This window comes from Leptodactylus fuscus, chromosome 1 (genome assembly GCF_031893055.1).
Source record: "Leptodactylus fuscus isolate aLepFus1 chromosome 1, aLepFus1.hap2, whole genome shotgun sequence".
Taxonomy (NCBI): Eukaryota; Metazoa; Chordata; class Amphibia; order Anura; family Leptodactylidae; genus Leptodactylus; species Leptodactylus fuscus.
In genome coordinates, this window is record NC_134265.1 from 261,960,425 (window position 1) to 261,981,353 (window position 20,929).

At 41.4% G+C, this 20,929-nt stretch overlaps 1 protein-coding gene across 1 annotated transcript in view; it reads right to left on the reverse strand.

The window, feature by feature from the left end:
• ALPK1 (alpha kinase 1) overlaps positions 1-20,929 on the reverse strand; it is a 136,274-nt gene that overhangs the window by 63,869 nt on the left and 51,476 nt on the right. Inside the window, exon 2 of the mRNA XM_075286392.1 lies at positions 7,443-7,620. Within this exon, the coding sequence (XP_075142493.1) occupies positions 7,443-7,560 (118 nt within the window). The 5' untranslated portion in view covers positions 7,561-7,620. The remainder of the gene's footprint in view (positions 1-7,442; positions 7,621-20,929) is intronic.

Below are 20,929 nucleotides of genomic sequence, written 5' to 3' on the forward strand. Positions count from 1 at the left end.
AATAAGGTTAAATAAGAACATAAAATGGCTAGAACTGTTATGGCTAAGACATGTCCACTTCAGTATAAGACTAACCATGAAAAATAAAGTAATTCCTGATACAATAATGGTCAATTAGCCTCTGGCTGGTTTTAGAAATGACAAATATGCCATAATGGATAGGGTGCAGCACACTTTGGCGCACCCAAAAAATGATGATACATTTAGTTCAATCCATTTACTTAATAAGCTCCATGTAGACCACTTTGCACTAATACCGCTGTAATTGTGTCCAATTTGGTTTATTTCATCCATTTGTTAGAATTTTAATTACAAGTATGCATTTTAAGACACTTGAGATGCTGTTATACTGAAATGGCTTTCCACCCAGTAAACATAGCCATGACGTCTTTCAATAAGACAAACCTCTTTAAATTATACAGTAAAAATATTGGGTGCAATAGAACTTGACAACTGGTCTCCCTATGCATCTTCCCTCACAATGCTCCTTTTTGTTAAATCTGACTCACCATTGAGATGTGAAATGCTGGTTGACTTTAGGAAACCTACCTCCTCCATTCTGGTCTTGATGTACATTAAGCAATTCCTATAAAATGTAACTGCCACCATTAGAGACCTATTCTACTGACATCCAAAACCACCGTATGCACAGTCCCAAAGTATTTTCCAGGCTTTGTCAGGAGGTACGTGATTAAGAATCTGATATGTCAGAAGGACAGTGGATAGTAACAGTGAAGGTCCATAGCCAAACATGTTTTAGCCTAAAGACTTTCAAATTTCCCAGCTAATATACATGGGCTTGCCACAGACTTACTATGGGACTTTAAGTCTATGAAGCCATATTGTACCTTAACAAATACGCCTGCAAAAAAAATGTCCAAAATACTCAAGTGTGAAGGTGGACTAACAGTGTCATACTGTGGTACATGAAATGTCTATACTCCATAGTACAGAGTTGTAGACACTCTGTGTGCTGTCACACTGGCCAAATATATGTTATTCTTTTAGTCAATTTTCAGTAAAATGGCTACGTCACTGAATCTTGATCGACTTGGTCTGGCAGCACTATATCAAAACTGATATGTGGCATAGATACAGCATTGTGGATTTAAAATGAAGCATGACATCTTCAAAAGGTAGAACTTTTTTCCAACCCTTAAAGTCATATAATGATTTTCTTTGAATATTTATGGCGGTGATGACCTTCAACAACATATGCTATTAAAGGATAAAAAGCAGAGTATTTTAGAATAGGCTAACAAATAGACCACCCAAAATGAGCAACGATACAAGAAGGATGACAGATATGCTAACTAAAGAGCAAATTTCACTGAGCACAAGAATCCAAGTGAAAATGCCTACGGCAAAGAAGGACTACTGACTGGCCTGCGGTCTGAGAAGATAAACAGAGACATTAGAGGAAATTCTTCCTGTGCACACAGTTCTATGGACAGTTCTGTCTCTGCTTGGCTAGGCAGAGAGAATAAAAGTGATACACAACTGTCCATTATGTTTGGAGCACAGGAAGACTGACAGTTTTCATCTCTTTCTTCCTATTACTGTGGTTAGAATATCTTCTATACAGACACCATAAAGCTTAACTAATATTACAAAGTTAATACAACACAACTGGTATGTACCAAGTTTTCAAGATTATTCTACATAAGGCTATTTTACTAAAAGCAACACTACAATAACACCAATTATATTAAAGTATATTTCTACCTTGTTATATTAATACATATAACATAAATCATATAAATTCATTACATTCAAATGCAGGGAATGCTGGGAGATTTCAGCTCAGAATTTGGGTTGCAGACTCTTATAACTTTATTATAACACATAACATCTACATAAAGCAAAATCAACACCTTACTGAATTGCATTGGCATGCATGCATCTCCTAAAAATTTCCTGGAACATGTCCAGAACATAGAATTATAAGGGCAGATTCATAAACAACTTTCTTGGGTAAAAAAAAAAAACCCAAATACTGTTTTTGATAGATTTAGTTTTTTTTAACCAAAGCCAGAAGTGAATCCAGCAGGAAATATAAAGTCTCGCCTGTATATTTCCCATTCTTTTTGAATACACCTTTGGATTTAGCTTGTAGAACTGTATTAAAAACGACCAGAAGAACGGCAAGATTATAATGAAAAAAACAAAATATTGTGCAGAAAACTGGAGTGATGCATATTATATGTAATATATGTAATAGCCTAATTATTGTATTATTATGTAAGGTTGTTAGTGCACATTGTATTTATTATTTATTATTATTATTTATTTATTTATTTTTTGATGAACTGGATATTTAAAGGCAGGCTTGTAAATACATTATTTGTGGGTTTATGTAATTAATACAATGTTCTATGGATTAAAAAAAGGGTTTGGCTTTGTAATAAATAAAAGGGGTGAGTAATACAGTCTAAAACAAAAGCCCTTCAGTTTATCACTGGGCACTAAAACCAATGATGCAAGTGTCTTTGCAAGTCCGTTATCTGAACGTTAGTGCAGCTATGGCAGGACACCTGCTCGTAGAAGATGAGCATCAACTCAACTGCTTTACATCAGTTCCCTGAAGCGGAATATTCCCGGTCATTCATTCATCCCACAATGAATTATGCACCAATTTAACTGTTCAAGTCTAAAATGTGTTTCACTCCACAATATCCCAGGCTAGCCTGCTTAAAACTTCTATGACACTTAGTATCACATTGGGAGTGTGTTCTGATTATTACAAGAATATGGATCACTTGCATATTCAACACGTAATGTTAAATTGCATTATAATTCTAAATATCAAAATGTTTATAATTTTAAAAAAATCTAATATTAATAATTAAATATATGCAAATTCTACTTACAAAAGCTAGCTGTTATCTGTAATATTTATACAAACATTAGTCACAATAGGACCTTACTGTTACCAATATACTTGATTTGAAAGTGAGCAGCTGACCATCCGATCTGTATGGCGAAATCACGACTGTCACCTGATGGCAAATGTCAGTTAAAAAAAGATCTGGCTGTTGGATTTCTACATGTCCCAACCTAATGCTCATAGGGCAGATAAGCCACCCCTAGCCAGACACTAACTTATCTGCCTTGGTAACAAAGATCAGGCATGTTGAAATCTATGCCTGATCTTCTTTCTGCCATTAAGGAAAAGTCTGGTGATATCCATATACATTGGCTGTAATCTACCTGATAAATATATGGACCTTATCCCAGCAATGTCAGCTGACAGGAGATTTACATACTGTTCAGCAGGTTGGCATCATGTAGAATAAAGGTCATAATGAGACAATCCCTTAAAGAAATAATAGCATATACAATGGACCGCAACCTACAAACAAAAATTCAGAAACCAGAAGACTAATACTTGTCCTGTAATACTGAGGAGCATCTACTAATCCAATATATTCATTATTTTGTGAATGTGCTGCTCTCCTAGAGGCTACCCTTAGGCTACATCTTCATGGAGAAATCTTAATCTGTTCTTTATTCTGATCGCTCCTCTCTTCTGGAAGTACTTTACCTGGTCCAGTGACCTTGTGCTGAGTCTACAGATCATGGGGCTACAACTTAGTAACATGTCTGGATCCAACCTTTTCTGAATCACGAGAATGGTACCTCCAACAAATATTGGATCTAAATTGAGATGTTGGCTAAGTGATTGTAGAACTGGCTCATCTAAAGAAAGATCCAACAGGGTTTTAATAGTGAAATGAGCCGTTGACTGGTTAACGATCATATTCAAGCACAATTGGGACCCATAAGAGTTTTATAATAAAGGCTATTGTTTTTAAACTGAAGTTTGAATTGAACATTTTTATAAAATACAAAACAACAAAATGGAAAAATGGATATGGAGTGAACAATGAAAACGTTGTGTATACATAACAGAACAATCTGTAATAGCACACGTAGCACAGGCTAGGGGTGGGGGACTACAAATGAAAGAAGGGAGAGGGAGAGAGTAATGAGAGAGGAGTGAAGGAGTTAGAGACCATGTAAAGTGCAATATGCGTCCCAGGATGACCACACAGCATGAAATACCTCCATTGTATGGTTAAGAGAGGCCGTCAAATACTCCATACTACGAACATCTTTTACACAAGCAATAAGATCCGGACCAGTGGGAGGAGAGGTGCTCCTCCAATGGAGAGCGATGAGCGTTTTGGCGCAGTATACAAGTACAGGAACAATTTAGAAGTCTGCTTACCCAGATGTTTGACGGGGGAGGTTAAGAAGACAGGTAAAGGGATCTAGGGGGACATTTTGAAAAAAGGGCATCAGTAAGGGACTTAACTTCTAGCCAGAAGGAGTGAATCCCCGAACAATCCCAGAAAATGTGACATAGTGTACCCACTTCCACCTGGCAACGCCAACAATTGCGAAGGAATACTAGGATTAAGGGAATGAAGCAAGGCAGGGCTGTGGCACCAGTGCATGAGCAATTTTTATTGGGTCTCGCAAAACATAATACATGCAGAGGACTTGGCTGCACGAGATCAAATAATTTGCCACTGTCTGGGCGAGAGCTGCCTGTTCAGAGCTTCAGACCACTTAACCATATACTTATGAGAGAGGGGGCCCCATCCTTCAGGGGAGGAGAGGAGTCTGTATATGCTCAATATCAGACCCGTCGAGGAGGTACCCACCCGACAAACTTTTTCAAAGGCAGTAAATAACAAGACCTTCAGGGAACCAAACTGGGAGGACACAAAGTGGCCAATTTGCTGGTAATGAAACCACTCAGAAGCCGGCAAGTGCAGCACAGAAGTAAAATATTCAAAAGCCCTGAGCTCTAAGATCGATGGATCAATCAGGTGGGCATTGTGAAAAAGGCCCTATGCAACACCATAGCCACGGTGTGTCCCGTCTTCCCCCCGGAAGGAGTGGATTGTACAAGAAGGAAACCATAGAGGAACACAGGGAGGCCAGGGGAAAGAGTTTGGAGCAGGTGATTCAGATAGCTTGTGTAAAGCGATTGGGTGCTAGGAGAGGGGGAAAGGAAGGGGAGAAAAGCAGATTCACAGGAAAGCACTAGGATGGATCAGTGCCAGCCAAAGCTTCTCAATCGTGACTCATTTCGTGTAGGCCTGTGGAGCAGCCCAGAATGGGATACAATGCAGGTGGGAGGCCCAGTAGTAATGCAAAACATGTGGGACCGTTAACTTCCCCTTCGCCTTTGCCCGAGAGCACCACCCGAGTGGTGAATACAATACAATGGCATATAAACTTAAAAATCGAACTTTGGAGGGCGTGTAGCTCTGAGCAAGGGACAGCCACTGGGAGCATTTTAAAAAAAAATACAGAAGCTTTGAGAGAAGGGTCATTTTGACAGCAGTTATACGACCTATCAGGGAAATATGGAGAGAGCACCATTTGTCTAAAAGAGTGTGTAATTCACTAAACAGGTGAGGGTAATTAACTGATTAAAGAGTGGAGTAAGAAGGAGACAGCTGAATCCCTACACAACGGAGGGAGCGTTTCCTCCATTGGAAATCAAATTGGATCGAAGTAGCTTCAGGGTAGCGTTAGGAATGTTAAGGGGCAGCCGTGTTAAACAGGTAGCCATGACTGGATGCCGGAGCAGTGCACCGGCATCCAGACGCACACTCCGCTTCGGATTAGGCCCAATGAATGGGCCTAGTCAGGAAGAGGGAGTGTGTTCCGGTAGATTCGCTAGGCGACTCGGCCTGAAGAATGAGCATGTCCATTCTTTTTTCCAGGAGCCGGAACAAACCGCTCTCTTAAAAAAAGACCCGAGTGGCTCCCATTGATTTCAATGGGAGACGTCTTTTTGGTCAGGATTTTGAGGCGGATACGGCCTCAAAATCCTGACCAAAATACCCCGTGTGAACTCAGCCTCAATCAGAATGAGCTTCGTTCTGCGGTCTCTGCCGCTGAATCAGTCGTGGAAACTGAAGCAAGATCTATCAGGAAGCATCACTGCCTCCCTTTCCACTGAAAACAATGGAAGGCATTGTCTAGACAGTTTTTGTGGCTGATTTTGAGATGGAGGTGGAATCCGTCTGAGAATTAACTCAAAATTCCTCTGTGTGAACTTAGCCTATGTTCATCCTTGAAAGCCCCTCCAGCACCACTGCTCCAATGGTCCCCACCAGTCCTGTAACAATGACAATCCCAGCTGCACTCAGTCACTGGTCTCAGCAGTACCATGTTGTACATGCAAGCATTGCCACCAAAGCCAGTGATTGGCAGCAGCAGTCACATGAGTGATATATGTAATGCTATCACTGCCTTACCAGCAGGGACCATCAGAGTGGTTGCGTTAGAGCAGTGACAGAATTGGAGAGTATGTAAAGGAAAATCTCAAGCAACCCCTTTAAGCTTTTGTTTGCAAATACCAATTGAAGCTCCTGTGCGCTAGAATTAGGAGTATGATCTTGTATATATTTCTTAAACTATAAGGATGTGAGCAATCACTTGTTCTCACTGTCTCACTTCTGAAGAAACATTCCATGAATGTCTTATTCATTTCTACAAGATTTTATTTTTTGGGCAGGTAAATGCCATAAATTGCCTTCAATTTGCCTCCATTCTGCAAGAAAACTTTTTTTTTTTCCTTTTGCTGTGAAGAACAGTGTAAGTTGCTACCTGATGTTTTGCTATTTTTACCATTTAGGTGAATGAAGAAATGGATCAAAACAGAAAGGCAATGACAATGTAATTCTGTGAGCAAGTCAACACTATTGATCCTTTCTTGCAATTTTTTTTTTTACACAAATACTTTACGCTGTTTAGAACATAGAGGACAATGTATAAATGCCTTCATACATATTAATATTAATGTATTCAATACGTAGTAGTGGGCTGAAATTCAATTCAATAAAGATTTCAGTTATGCTAATTCAAAGACATCATTAACTGGGCCGTACAACAGGGCAAAAGCTGTCACAAATATCATTAAGACCAATGTTCTACGTACTGCTGGTTTATTTAATCCTCAGAATTAAAAAAAATGTTTTCATCGACTCTCTTTGGAATAAATCATGCAAAACTAATTAGCAAGTTAAGTCATTAAATTGAAATCTCCGACCCATTCAGTGCTAAAACACTGGTGGCACACTGCGGCAATAGCTTGTCCTCTATCATTTTCTAATATTCAAAAACTATGTCACCTGCCATCAAACTTTTGCTCATTGTTCTGTTTCCACAAATAAATGTGGCTCCGCCTGAGTTTAGTGGAGCCTGAAATTAAAAGTGACAGCAATTCACTCTAACAAAATGAGCTTCCTTCTCTGCCTGCGGTCCAAATCCCATTCATGTCCCACAAACCCAACAGCCTAGCCAGCCTCGCCTGCCAAGAGAAGAAAAATAGAGCGGGAGTGAGTGCATGTGGCTGAGCTGCACAGAGGCGGAGAGGAACCTGCTGGCAGTCCTGTGCTGTCACATAAGGTCCTCACCTTCGCACTGCTGGTAGTCATTCTTTTCCTCCTCAGTCGGCTCTGACACCTCTGAAGCGAGAGCTTGGAGCATTTGCTTGCACTCCTGTAGCACTGCCACAACCTCCTGATTATTCATGACGGCCGTTTCCCACTTGACTGTGAATTGAGTGTCCCTGCGTGCTCTATGATCAATGACCTAAGAGAAGACACATAGTCTGAATAAAAGGGATCTTTCAAGGTTGAGGTACCTGCCGAACAAAAGAGGAAAAGAGATGATTAACTAAAGCATCATCAATTATAAGCAAGATTCAAGCTGCGGAGAGATAATGGAGAAAAAAGTACATGAAAACACAGGACAGCATCTGAGCACTTTATTGGAGAAGTGTGTGAAGTTACGGCAGGGTGCCTGACACACATGGGGAAGAAACACATAGCTTAGATAGGAGAAAGAAAGAGATACAAAAATCTTGTCTTCTATAGAAGACCTGACACAACTTCATTAACCGTTTCTGTTGACATGGTGGACTAGAAAGCGACATGTTGATAAAGAGCTCCAGCCTGTTACTCCAGGAGCACCTGCCTTTAAGCATGCACACAAAATATATAGATAACAGAATAATTCTGCAAACATATTATACTGTATACATTATACTGTGTTGATACAATGTATTTTTTTATATATTGCTATATAATTATATATATTCATTTTCATTTATTTATTTCAATATTTAGCTGTGTCTGATTTAGCCTACATTCACATAACTTGTATAAATCATATAACGTATATCTCTAAACATTGATTGAAATTAAAAGTAATGTTACATATAATAGAGTTCATATCTATTTATATCCTCTGACCTGTGTGTTCTTATAAGCTATAGAGTTTGTTCCAGGACTTACCTATTCATAGGCCCCTTGCTAATGACCGAGAATTACACGGTCCCATGTTTGGGCCGACAGTCCAGGCTGCTAAACTCAGAATAGATCCTATTCCTGTCCAGTTTTGCAGCCCTGTTTCCATCCATGCACCGGCCTTACTGTTCAGTCGTGGCCAGCAGACTATTGTCTGCAAGGGGCCTTAGGGTAAGTTATCAATATTAGATCAGTGGAGGTCCAACACTACGCACCTATGCCAATCAGTTTTTTAAGGCTAGCGTTGTTTCTTCTTCTCTCACCCATGAAATCACATTTGTCCATCACATGGCCATGCAGAATATTAGTCTAATTCAAATGAACGGGACAGCAGAGCCACTATGTGAAGTATGGGCTCCAAAAGGGGAACCATCCACCATAAAAAGGGATTTTCCAATGATCAACAAAGTGGTTGTGCTCACTATGGCTCAGGCCCGATTCAGGTGACTAAGACCTGGCGGCAACATACAGTTCAGCCAATACCAAAAGTACAGAGATGTGTCAGGAAATATTAAAGAGGATACAACACTTCAGTCATCTAATCGTGAGGGTGTTGGTAGTCAGACTGATCTGATATTTAAGGCTTATTCTAAGCAAGGGCCAATTATAATAGGGGTAATTTGGGTTACTGCCTGAGGCTCGAAGACACAAGGGGTCCAAAGTGCAAAAAGTATATGCTGCCATTGTAATCCAAATTCAAAATCAACAGTACCAGTATCCACCAATACAGTTGATTACTGCAATGAGAAATAGGAGTCTATTGCTTCTTCCTATCCAACCAACTATCTCATAAGCTACAGGCCAACATAGGCCTGTAGCCTATGAGTTATCGGTTCAGCGGTGAAAGCAGTGTGATGATGTCATCACGCCACCTGAGCTAGACTGCAATAGTTCAGGCTAAAGGCAAGAAGAAGCAAGAGACGTGTATCATATCGCAGTCAGTAGCTAAAAATGTTTGTTTTGTTTTTTAACATTCTGGCATAAGAGACAAGGGAGGTAATTTAGAGGGCCACGATGGGACACTGCACAGTGTAGAGGGCCACAATGGAACATCATAATGAGTAGTGGCACAAAAGAAGTTTCATCACTGTGCGGGCATCTGCAGGCATCATATGACCGAACAGAATAATTAGTGCACAGCATTTATATCTCTCTCTTTCAATGCTTAGAAACAGTAATTCACTCAGAAGGACAGTCCTATCAGTAATGGCTCCCCATCTATCGATGAACATACAGAGGTAACTATCAATCACTTGTAGTATCACTTCCCTGACTCAGTATGGCTGGGTTCACATCTGCGTTCAGGGATTTCTTTCCCCTCTCCGCATGAAAAATACAAGCAGCACTTTTCTCTGCGCATTTCTTGTGCGGAAACCACACGGACCCCTTTATAGTCTATGGGGACCGCAGGTTTCCTAAGGTAACCACTTTTTTATGCGGATTAGGTTTCCGTTCAGGGGGTCTCCAAGCGGACTTCCTGAATGGAAACCCAAACACAGATGTGAAGCAAGCCTCACTGTTTCTAGGAATCTTTTCCCATAAAGCTATATATCATTTTCATGGTGACAGGTTCCCTTTTGTCACCAGTACCCAGCATATCAACTCTTCCACAAATAGAGAAGTTAGGGTCATCTGAATCAATTGGTGCTTTCTCAAAGTAATGTCTTTGTCGCTGAGATATCACCTTTTTTTATCAATATGCAAATGAGCCCTTTGGAGCAAATGAGGTGGTGCCATTGCTCCTAAGAGGTAGGCAAAAACACTTTCATTGCTCCTAACAGCTCATTTACATATTAACAGACAGTGATATCAAACAAAACAAAGGTATCGATGCACAAGGGGAAAACATTTGATACAGGTGACCCTAACCTATCGATCTGTGGGAGAGTTCATATGCTGGGTTCTGGGTTTTGTTTTTTTTTTAATCTCAGGGTTTCACCCGCTCTCCTGTCTCCTCTCCCATCCTTTTCTTGGTTTTCAGCTGAGTGCAATAGTGTACTCTTTGCTTGTTTCTAAAATGCAGTTATCTCTGGATTTACATAGAGGCACTGATCAAACACTGTTCTAGCCCTTAGTAGGGCTCAGCAATTGAAAGCACTCTGCAGAAAGAGAGACAGAAGAGAAAATATGTGACTTCAGACAGAAATTGAGTCATCTGTCCAAATAGAAAGTCCCCCTAAGGCCTTGTGAATGGTGCGACAGGTGCGATTGGACAATTATCCCCTGTCCTGTGCACAGGGAATAAGTGTCTATAACAGCATAACCCCTTTAAACTACAAGTTTAAATATTATTCTAGAGATGCTATTACCCCTTTAAAACCCAGGTTTTCTATTACTAAAACTGCACTGTCCCAGCTATTTAGCATGATTTGGAAGATCTGTACACAAAATCAACTGGTGGTGACAGCTCTGTGTAGTTGTGACAGCTTGCATGTATTATTGCCCTTGAACAAGCTGTAGACCAATTTGGCAGCATATGCAGAATTCAATGTCTAAGCGGACTAAAACTAGACGACAACTGTTACTATCTGTTAGATGGAATTTATGTGACATATGAGCAAAGTACAAGATACTAGTATCCCTCTAGAGATCCTTTAACTAGGGCAATTAAAAGTGTGTTGGGACACAGACTTGTGTCATACAATTTCCCTGTCCCTGCCCCCATATTTTGTTTTACGATCTAGTTTTCTTTCATAGAAAAGGAGCGGCACAGGCTGCATTAAAATAATGAGAGCGTTCAATCAAAAAAGACCCTCTTAAGGCAGGCTTCTCTTGTTAATATGCACAGACATGAAAAGGACTGCCCTTTCTTCCTATACAGCTACAGTGTGTGCAAATTGCAGGGGGCTCATTGGCATAAATCTCTGTAGTGACTTCTGAGGGTAAACTGGATTTACATTACTTTTTGACAAGAATTAAATGGAGGCCTTGTGGATATATGAACAGTTCTCTAGACGGCAACAGATGGGCATGAATGTGTTCCCTAGGCACACTATCGGTGACATCTGTGTCCTCTGAATTCTGGTGGTCCCAGCCAATTAAAAAGCTAAAGAATAAGCAGGCAACTCCTGAACAGCCGGCCAACCGGCGTAAGAAATGCTTGTATTTAGCAACTCTGCTGTTAGTAACCCTAAGCTGAGAACTTGTTGTAATGATAATGGAACATTCGTGGGTTTGGTTAATATCATTATTTTTAGCTTTGCTGACTTTGGGAGTGTTAGAAAGAACATGGAAGCGCAGCTTATATAATCACTCTAAAGGAGCAATTCATTAGCCAGGGAATCAGCATGAAAATTATACTTGTTTTGTACCCAATTCCATTGACTCAGCTTTATGGGAAAAAGAAAAAAGTACCTGTTATTAGCTGGACGAAGCAGTGCTTATTAATATAGATACAGATAAATCGCTACTTGGTGGAAAATAAAGAAAAATAAATATTAGATATAAAAAGTAGCATCTAGGTGTAAACATACAGAAGGAAAGTAATTCTGCCTCTTACTAACAATGAAGAAAGAAACATGCGCTCCTCCAGGAGAAGTCCGGTACTTGTATGTAATAAACACTGGATCACCGACAAAAGAACTGGAGTGATAAAACATTTCACTTCTAATAAATATACTTAAAGGAAGTTTGTCATCAGGGTGAGGCATAGTAAACCAGCAACACAGTTTGATAGGTCAGGCTCCTCTGACTGTAACACCATTTTTCCCCATGATAATTTGTATCTCAGATATTCATTTATTTCACAACATGCAAATAAACAGCCTGTAGCACCAAGGGCAGCTCTGTTGCTTCAAACTGCTATGCCTCACATCAATCTAATACGTCCTCCTTCCCATAGCATGATTTCACCTTGAAGGGGTATTCCCACGTCACATACTCACCAGTCTTCGTTGCTGTAAAATCTTCTTTCTTCCGGCTTTGTTGCGTCATTGGTGGGCGGGGTTACATATGCAAAGCCAGCGGCGAGATGCGGCTGGCCCTGCGTGCACGCTCATAGATAGTGAGACCAGTCTAGCCTTCACAATGCAAAATCCTCTCTCTATTACAGCGGATGCCGGGTCTGTATTCGCATCCATGCAGGGCAGGAGCATAGCGATGTTGCAGGCATCTGTGCCGGCGTCTAACCGTCCCCGGCATCCGCCTCTCTATTACAGCGGATGCTGGGTCTGTATTGGCGGCCCCTTCCCCCCAAAGGGTAAACTACCCCCCCTCCAGGCTCGCTCCCGTGCACTTAGCCCCTCCTCCCTCCCCCCTCAGAGCAGCAGATACATCACTTGACTTATGACCAGATAAGTCTAGGGATATGTCAAAAAAAATAAATAAATAATAAGATAGTGGACAAACAAAGCAGTTTTGCTGAAGCAGTGTATTTAGGAAAAGTCTTACATTCACATTAACAAGCAGTATAGATAGGATCCTTGTGATGGGACAACCCCTTTAAGACTAAGGCCCGACATTGCGGAAACATAGTTTTTTTATGCAGATTTTGCTGCGTTTTTTTGAGCCAAAGCCAAGAATGGATACAAAAGGAATGGGAAATATATAGAAAGTTCTTATACTTTTACCTACTGCTCAATGCACTCATGGCTTTGGCTCAAAAAAAAACAACTCAACAAAATCTGCAACAAAAAAATCTGCATTTCCGCAATGTGGGACTACAGCTTAAAGGGGTTATCCAGTTTCTAACAGAGAAGGCCTATCCTATTAAGATCTGTGGAGGTCTGACACTCAGGACTACATAATTTTATCAAAGTTTGGAATAGGTTTAGACCAGTCAGCTTTAGTGATGTCTGTCTTTGCTCACTATATTTCACATGGGCCAGACAGTAAAAAATCAGCTGTTGCTCACTCACCGTACAAACTGTATTGGCGAGTGTAGGCACTGCAGCACTGCTCCATTTAAATGTACGATGGTATTGTGTCACCCCTTCTACCACATAGACTGTAAGCTCTAGCGAGCAAGGTCCTCACTCCGATTGTGAGAATTAATGTATTACTCTGTTCAGTAGGGATACACAGGACCCTGTTCTCATGATATAGGGGAAATCAGACACTTCTTCCCTATCCTGTGGATAGGACATTCTTTTTTGCAGGAATGGCCCTTTTAGTAGACTTGTGGGCATGTGTTGGGATCTGATGGCTTTCAGTTATGACACTAGCTTTTCATAGTTGTTGGGGTTGGATAAAGACATTAGTCCATCAAGTCCAACCTATAACCCTACAATCCCTACAGTGTTGATCCAGGGGAAGGCAAAAAACCCATGAGGCTCCATAAAGGCACTGACATCCTACAAACACAACGCTGTTTTAACTTGTAAGTGCATGTGATGTCTAACACACTTTATTATTGAACAGAACAAAGACAGGAACACTATTTTATATCTTTGGCCATTGATTTTTTTAAAACTTAATTTTTTGATGAAATCAAGCATATATAATGAGACATTTATAAAGACTGGCATATTCTACACTGGTCTTCATGTCCATTGCAATGGTGAAGTTTTCACTTCAGGCTACATGCACGCGACTATAATGGTTTTACTGTCCACAAAATGGGTCAACATTCCGCAAAGAACATGTCCACTTTGCCTGGGCATGCCATCTGAAATCTCAGATTCACAAAAAGAATTGTATAATCCCCTGTACTCCTGTGTTGCAAATGCGGACAGGAATAGGACCTTTTTCATCGTTTGTAGATGGTTTCTACAGCTTGGACAACTACAGTGGGGCAAAAAGTATTTAGTCAGCCATCAATAGTGCAAGTTCCACCACTTAAAAAGATGAGAGGCGTCTGTAATTTACATCATAGGTAGACCTCAACTATGAGAGACAAAATGAGAAAACAAATCCAGAAAATCACATTGTCTGATTTTGTAAGAATTTTTTTTCAAATTATGGTGGAAAATAAGTATTTGGTCACCTACAAACAATCAAGATTTCTGGCTCTCACAGACCTGTAACTTCTTCTTTAAGAGTCTCCTCTTTCTTCCACTCATTACCTGTAGTAATGGCACCTGTTTAAACTTGTTATCAGTATAAAAAGACACCTGTGCACACCCTCAAACAGTCAGACTCCAAACTCCACTATGGTGAAGACCAAAGAGCTGTCAAAGGACACCAGAAACAAAATTGTAGCCCTGCACCAAGCTGGGAAGACTGAATCTGCAATAGGCAACCAGCTTGGTGTGAAGAAATCAACTGTGGGAGCAATAATTAGAAAATGGAAGACATACAAGACCACTGATAATCTCCCTCGATCTGGGGCTCCACGCAAAATCTCACCCCGTGGGGTCAAAATGATTACAAGAACGGTGAGCAAAAATCCCAAAACCACGCGGGGGGACCTAGTGAATGAACTGCAGAGAGCTGGGACCAATGTAACAAAGCCTACCATCAGTAACACACTACGCCGCCAGGGACTCAGATCCTGCAGTGCCAGACGTGTCCCACTGCTTAAGCCAGTACATGTCCGGGCCCGTCTGAAGTTTGCTAGAGAACATTTGGATGATCCAGAAGAGTATTGGGAGAATGTCCTATGGTCTGATGAAACCAAACTGGAACTGTTTGGTAGAAACACAACTTTTCGTGTTTGGAGGAAAAAGAATACTGAGTTGCATCCATCAAACACCATACCTACTGTAAAGCATGGGGGTGGAAACATCATGCTTTGGGGCTGTTTCTCTGCAAAGGGGCCAGGACGACTGATCCGGGTACATGAAAGAATGAATGGGGCCATGTATCGTGAGATTTTGAGTGCAAACCTCCTTCCATCAGCAAGGGCATTGAAGATGAAACGTGGCTGGGTCTTTCAACATGACAATGATCTAAAGCACACCGCCAGGGCAACGAAGGAGTGGCTTTGTAAGAAGCATTTCAAGGTCCTGGAGTGGCCTAGCCAGTCTCCAGATCTCAACCCTATAGAAAACCTTTGGAGGGAGTTGAAAGTCCGTGTTGCCAAGCGACAGCCCCAAAACATCACTGCTCTAGAGGAGATCTGCATGGAGGAATGGGCCAACATACCAACAACAGTGTGTGCCAACCTTGTGAAGACTTACAGAAAACGTTTGACCTCTGTCATTGCCAACAAAGGATATATAACAAAGTATTGAGATGAAATTTTGTTACTGACCAAATACTTATTTTGCACCATAATTTGCAAATAAATTCTTACAAAATCTGACAATGTGATTTTCTGGATTTGTTTTCTCATTTTGTCTCTCATAGTTGAGGTCTACCTATGATGTAAATTACAGACGCCTCTCATCTTTTTAAGTGGTGGAACTTGCACTATTGGTGACTGACTAAATACTTTTTTGCCCCACTGTACGTGTGTATGGGGTCACCAGTGGGGTTGAGACGATCTTGAAATTTCAGGATCGTTTTTAAAATCTGATTTCTGATCATTTTCCATTCGAACCCGATCCCGATCCCAATTCCGATCGTAATGCAAGTCAATGGGATTTTTTTTAATAATCGAAGATAGGATTTTAAAAACGATCCTATTCACTACACAGCATGGGGTCCAAAAATTGTTTAAATTTTTGGACTCAACGCTGTGTAGTGATTAAAAAAAAATCCCCCGGCAACTTAGCCCCCTGGTGTCCACTTACCTGCACAGAATCGCTGCCGCTGCCGCTTCCTGTTCTTCTCGGTCTGGTCCTCTCTCATTCACATGCCTTCTTAGAGCCGTGCGTGCCACCACCTCCCTAGGCTAGTGTTAGAGATGATGGGAGTAGGCGAGGATTGTTGTTGCTTAGGAGAGTGTGGGCGGGGAGACGTGAGTGCATCACTCACATCTCCCCTCCCAATACCCACCCACACTCTCCTAAGCCACAAGCCCCACCTTCTCCCAGCATCTCTAACACTAGTCTAGGGAGGCGGGGGCCGCAGGGCGCTCTGAAGGCATGTCAATGAGAGACAATGAGAGAAGAGGAGCAAGAAGAACGAGGAGCGGCAGCGGAACTGTGCAGGTAAGTTGAGCGAAGTTCTACTCTTCTGTTTCCTCCATGTTTCCTTCATTCCTCAGATGTAGCAGAGCTGAGTATACGATAAAGCAGGGATGAAGCAGAAGAGTAGATAGACAAGTCAATATACAGTAGTATCTATCTACTTGCGAACTTCAGCCATGGCTAATTATATGGCGAGTGCCTCGTCTTCCTCACAGCAGTGCAACACAGAGTGATTTACCGCAGCCTGCCAATCTTCTGCTTCATCCCTGTTTTACTGTATACTCAGCTCTGCTACATCTGAGATGTAGCAAAGCCCAGTATACGGCACAGCAGGGAGGAAACGGAAGAGTAGTACGCTCCCATAGGAATGAATGGACGCAGCCAGCACGCAGATTTTGCTGGTGTCTGGCCGCTTAACCCCCTGCGTGCCCGCCGCTTCCATTCATTCCTATGGGTGCGTGCTATTTGAAACGGGAGTTTCGAATAGTACTCGCTCATCTGATACTATAGCTTTTCCCACAATGATTGGCCAGTAGCCAAGCATTGTGGAAAATAACCTCCGACCTTGATCCCGCTGGAAAAGATCGGGATCGGAATTCCGATTGCAATCGTGAAATTTACTCAATCACTGATTGGAATCTGAACATTTCCCATCCCAATCGATCAACCCTAGTCACCAGCATTAATGGGTCTATATGCTATTATGTCCATGGGGCCTCATCATGAATCAAGTGCATCCTGCAACAGACCTTGTGCTTTTAAAGAATTCTAGCTGGTATTCTGCTGTGACTGTTGCCACAAAAGCATCATAAATGATGATGAATGTGGCACAGCTGAATGCCCCGCCCACTTTGAGAAAAATGGTGACGCTGGCATAAAAATGTCATTTGTATTGTAGTCGCAAGTGGTGTTAAAAATCCACTAAACACCAATTTATGACTATTCTGCAACAAAATATTGAGATAAAAATTAATGAATTCCCCCTTGGTATTTTACTTCTTTACCATCTGTAAGATCTCTGCTTACTGTCTTGCTTATATACAAAGACTGAAAATTCTTCCTGACCTATTGCTGCTAACATAAGAGCAGGTCTGGGTACACTGGGGGAAGATTTACAAAGGCTGGCCTTACACACATCAGTCTTCATAGTCCAGAGCAGTCCAGAGCATGTACCTCATATAAAAGATACATTCTCCGTCAGAATTTTCCAAATCATTCACACAAGATTTATGGCGTAATGGATGATAAATCGGGTAGGGCCAATAGCCTTGCCCTGTGCTAGCCCTCACCACACTCTTGGAGAAGTGCTGAAGGAGTTAAAGGGGTTGTCTCATCTCAAGGATCCCATCTATACTGGTAGCTTATGTAAATTGAAGACTTTTCCTAAATATATTGCATTAGAAAGTCTGTTTTGTTCTCCTGCTATGTGAATTTATTCCTTCCATTGTTTACACTGCGTTACTATAACCACAGACCTGGGACATAGGACAGGTGATGTCACTTACTCAGTACAGGACAATCCTGTTAATTCACTAATTGCAGGTTGCTGATAAAGTCTGTTATCTCTCTATGTAAACATACAAATAACATTGAGGCTGTTTTGTACAAGAATGTGGATAATATCTTCTCTGCTTAAGTGTTGTGTGTCCCGTTCAGAAGGGAGGAGGGGGGAGGAGAAATACAGGAAGTGCGAAGCAGACACTGCATGCAGCCTGGCTGATACACTGAGTTGGGAAAACCCGTTTAAAGAAGTAAAAACTTGCATTTCTTTTTTTTTTTTGTAGATTTGTGCAAAAAAATTCTACTTTTTTTGCCTTGTACACCAGAAAACCAGCTTACAAGGCCGAATAAATCTGCCTCATTGTACCGTAGTCAAGGCAATCTAAGTTTTGCTCATTGCAATGGAATTTTTGCATTCTTCATTTTAACAAAAAATGGCTGCAACTTTTCATAAATATAGAATAACCTTTCTGTGGTTAAATTGTATTGTATAAAGGCTCAAGTATTTGTACAGGACTCATACTGTACATCTCTATGAAACCCTAATACAATAATTAGACCCTGTCCTTAAATCATAATTTCTCTCACAGTGTATCAGTTTGGAGTCCAGGATGTCTAACTTTTAGAGGATTTCCTAGACTGGATAAAAATCCCCATAGCTGAGAGAATTACCCACATTCAGAAAGTCTGTTGTTAATCAATATCCATAGTATAGTAAACTTTAAAGGGATCGTGAAACCTTAAATGGGTTATCCAGTTTCGAAGATTAATGGCCTATCCTTAGGTCTTAGGCAGGGTTTTATGCTAGGGATGGCCGCAGATCACCGTTACCGAGGCTTCATGGGAGAGCCGCACTGCTCACTTGCCAAACAAACTTTTGCAGCAAGTGTAGGTACTGCAGCACAGCACTGGTCTATGGCAATATCCCCTCAGTAACGGTGATCTATGGTGGTCACCACAGACTTAATAAGGATAAGCCATCAATGTTAGAAACTGGATAACCCCTTTAAGGCTAGGGCTACACAATGACTTTGGCCGTGACTCCTGTGGCATAAACAAATATGAGTCACCCTGCAACAACCTTATCAAATGTAAATCAATATAAGGCTGAGTTCACACAGAGTTTTTTGGTCAGGATTTTGAGGTGGAATCTGCCTCAAAATCCTGATCAAAAAAGCGGCTCCCATCAATGGGAGCCGGTCAGTTCTTTTTTCCGCAAGCGGTTTGTTCCAGCTCCTGGAAAAAAGAAGCAACATGCTCATTCTTCAGGCGGATGCCGCGGCTGGAGATGCGCCTGAAGACACTCCCTCCCAACTAGCCCCATTCATTTGGGCCTAATCCGGAGCGGAGTGCCCGTTTTTTGGACCACAATCTGAGGCGGCCTCCGTGTCAAATCCAGGTCCAAAATACCCCGTGTGAATCCGGCCTAACATTACAACCCTGAGGGTGCTTAGACTGCGACTTTCAGATATAAAAATCGAGCAGTGCTTACAGTAATGAAGGAGTTGCTGAGCAACGCGGCGATCTTTGGTTGCATGACAGAATTCACAGCCAAATTTTCCTAAAATAATACCTATAGACCTCATTAACCATTTCCGGACCGCCCATAGACTATATACATCCGGGAAGTGGTTGTCTAGTTCTGCCAGGACGTACCTGTACGTCCACCAGAACACAGCAGCTGCACGGAGATCGTGTAGCTGCTTTCAATAGGAGCCGGCTGTAACTTCAGCCGGAGCTCCCAGAGAGATAGCAGGGAAGATTTATTACCTCCCCTGCCTTCTCGATCGCTGTGTATACAGCGCTCAATGAGCGCTGTATACACGGCTATGGACACTGCCATAAATCAGCTGCCCTCTGACCCGGCAGACACGTGATCCGCTGGGAGCAGTGTCCTGCCAGAGCTGCTGGGTCCTACAGGACTCAGATCAGCTCTGCATACTGTGTATAGCAGCGTGCAGGAGGCTGGATTCCTCCTGTAACTGAGGTTAAATGTACCAGCCTCAGTTATAGGAGAAATCAGCCTCAAGTACAAAAAAAAAGTGATCAGATGTCCCCAAAGGTCTCTTATCACCTTATGGGGACACAATCTGGAAAAAAAATAAAATAAAAATATAATAAAAAAGTGTTAAAAAAATGTAAATAAAATAATAATAAAAAATAAATAAATAATACGCTAATAAAACGCCATTATTAAAGGTTATAGCCCCACCCCCGATGACACCATACAAAATAAAAATTACCGTAACGGAGAGGAAAAACTATTTTATAAAGTTTTTTAGTGACACTTTGTGTTATTAAATTAAAAAAAAAATTATAAATTGAAAACCAGACACAATTTCCCTCCTATTTTGTTTATATTTTCCTGGATATAAAAAAAAATTAAAACACATTTGAAAATAAAAATAACATAAAAATAAAGCCCTATGTGTCCCCGAAAAAAGACGTAAAAATTAGTTGACTTAGGGTAGGGGGCGTTCACACTACCGTCGGTGTCCGACAGGTAGTGTCCGCTCCTAGTGTCCGCTCAAAATCTGTCACGGACATTAGGAGCGGGCTCTAGCTGTGTCCGTGACACCTGTCATTCATTTCAATGGGCATCGGGTGCGTTGTTTTGCACTCCGTGCCCGTCCTTCCCTGTCCACAAGAGAAGATGTCCAACTTCTCAAGCGGACAGAAAAACCCTGCATGCAGGGTTCCTCTGTCCGCTTGAGAAGTCGGACATCTTCTCTTGCGGACAGGGAAGGACGGGCACGGAGTGCAAAAGAACGCACCCGATGCCCATTCAAGTGAATGACAGGTGTCACGGACACATCTAGTGTCCGCTCCTACTGTCCGTGACAGATTTTGAGCGGACACTACATGTCGGACACCGACGGTAGTGTGAACGCTCCCTAAGACATACGAGAAAAATTTTACAGACCTCAAAACCGCACATACATAATAAACCTAAAATGTGTCTGGTCCTGGACCACAAATTGGCCCGGTACTGAAGTGGTTAAAAAAACATCATTAATATGGTGCAAATATGCCATATACAAAAAAAAAAAAAAGAAAAATTTAGCTTTAATCACTGTGAAAAAATAGAAAGGAAAATTCAGTTTGTTTTTTTTTTTTTTTTTTTTAAAAAAATAAATAAAA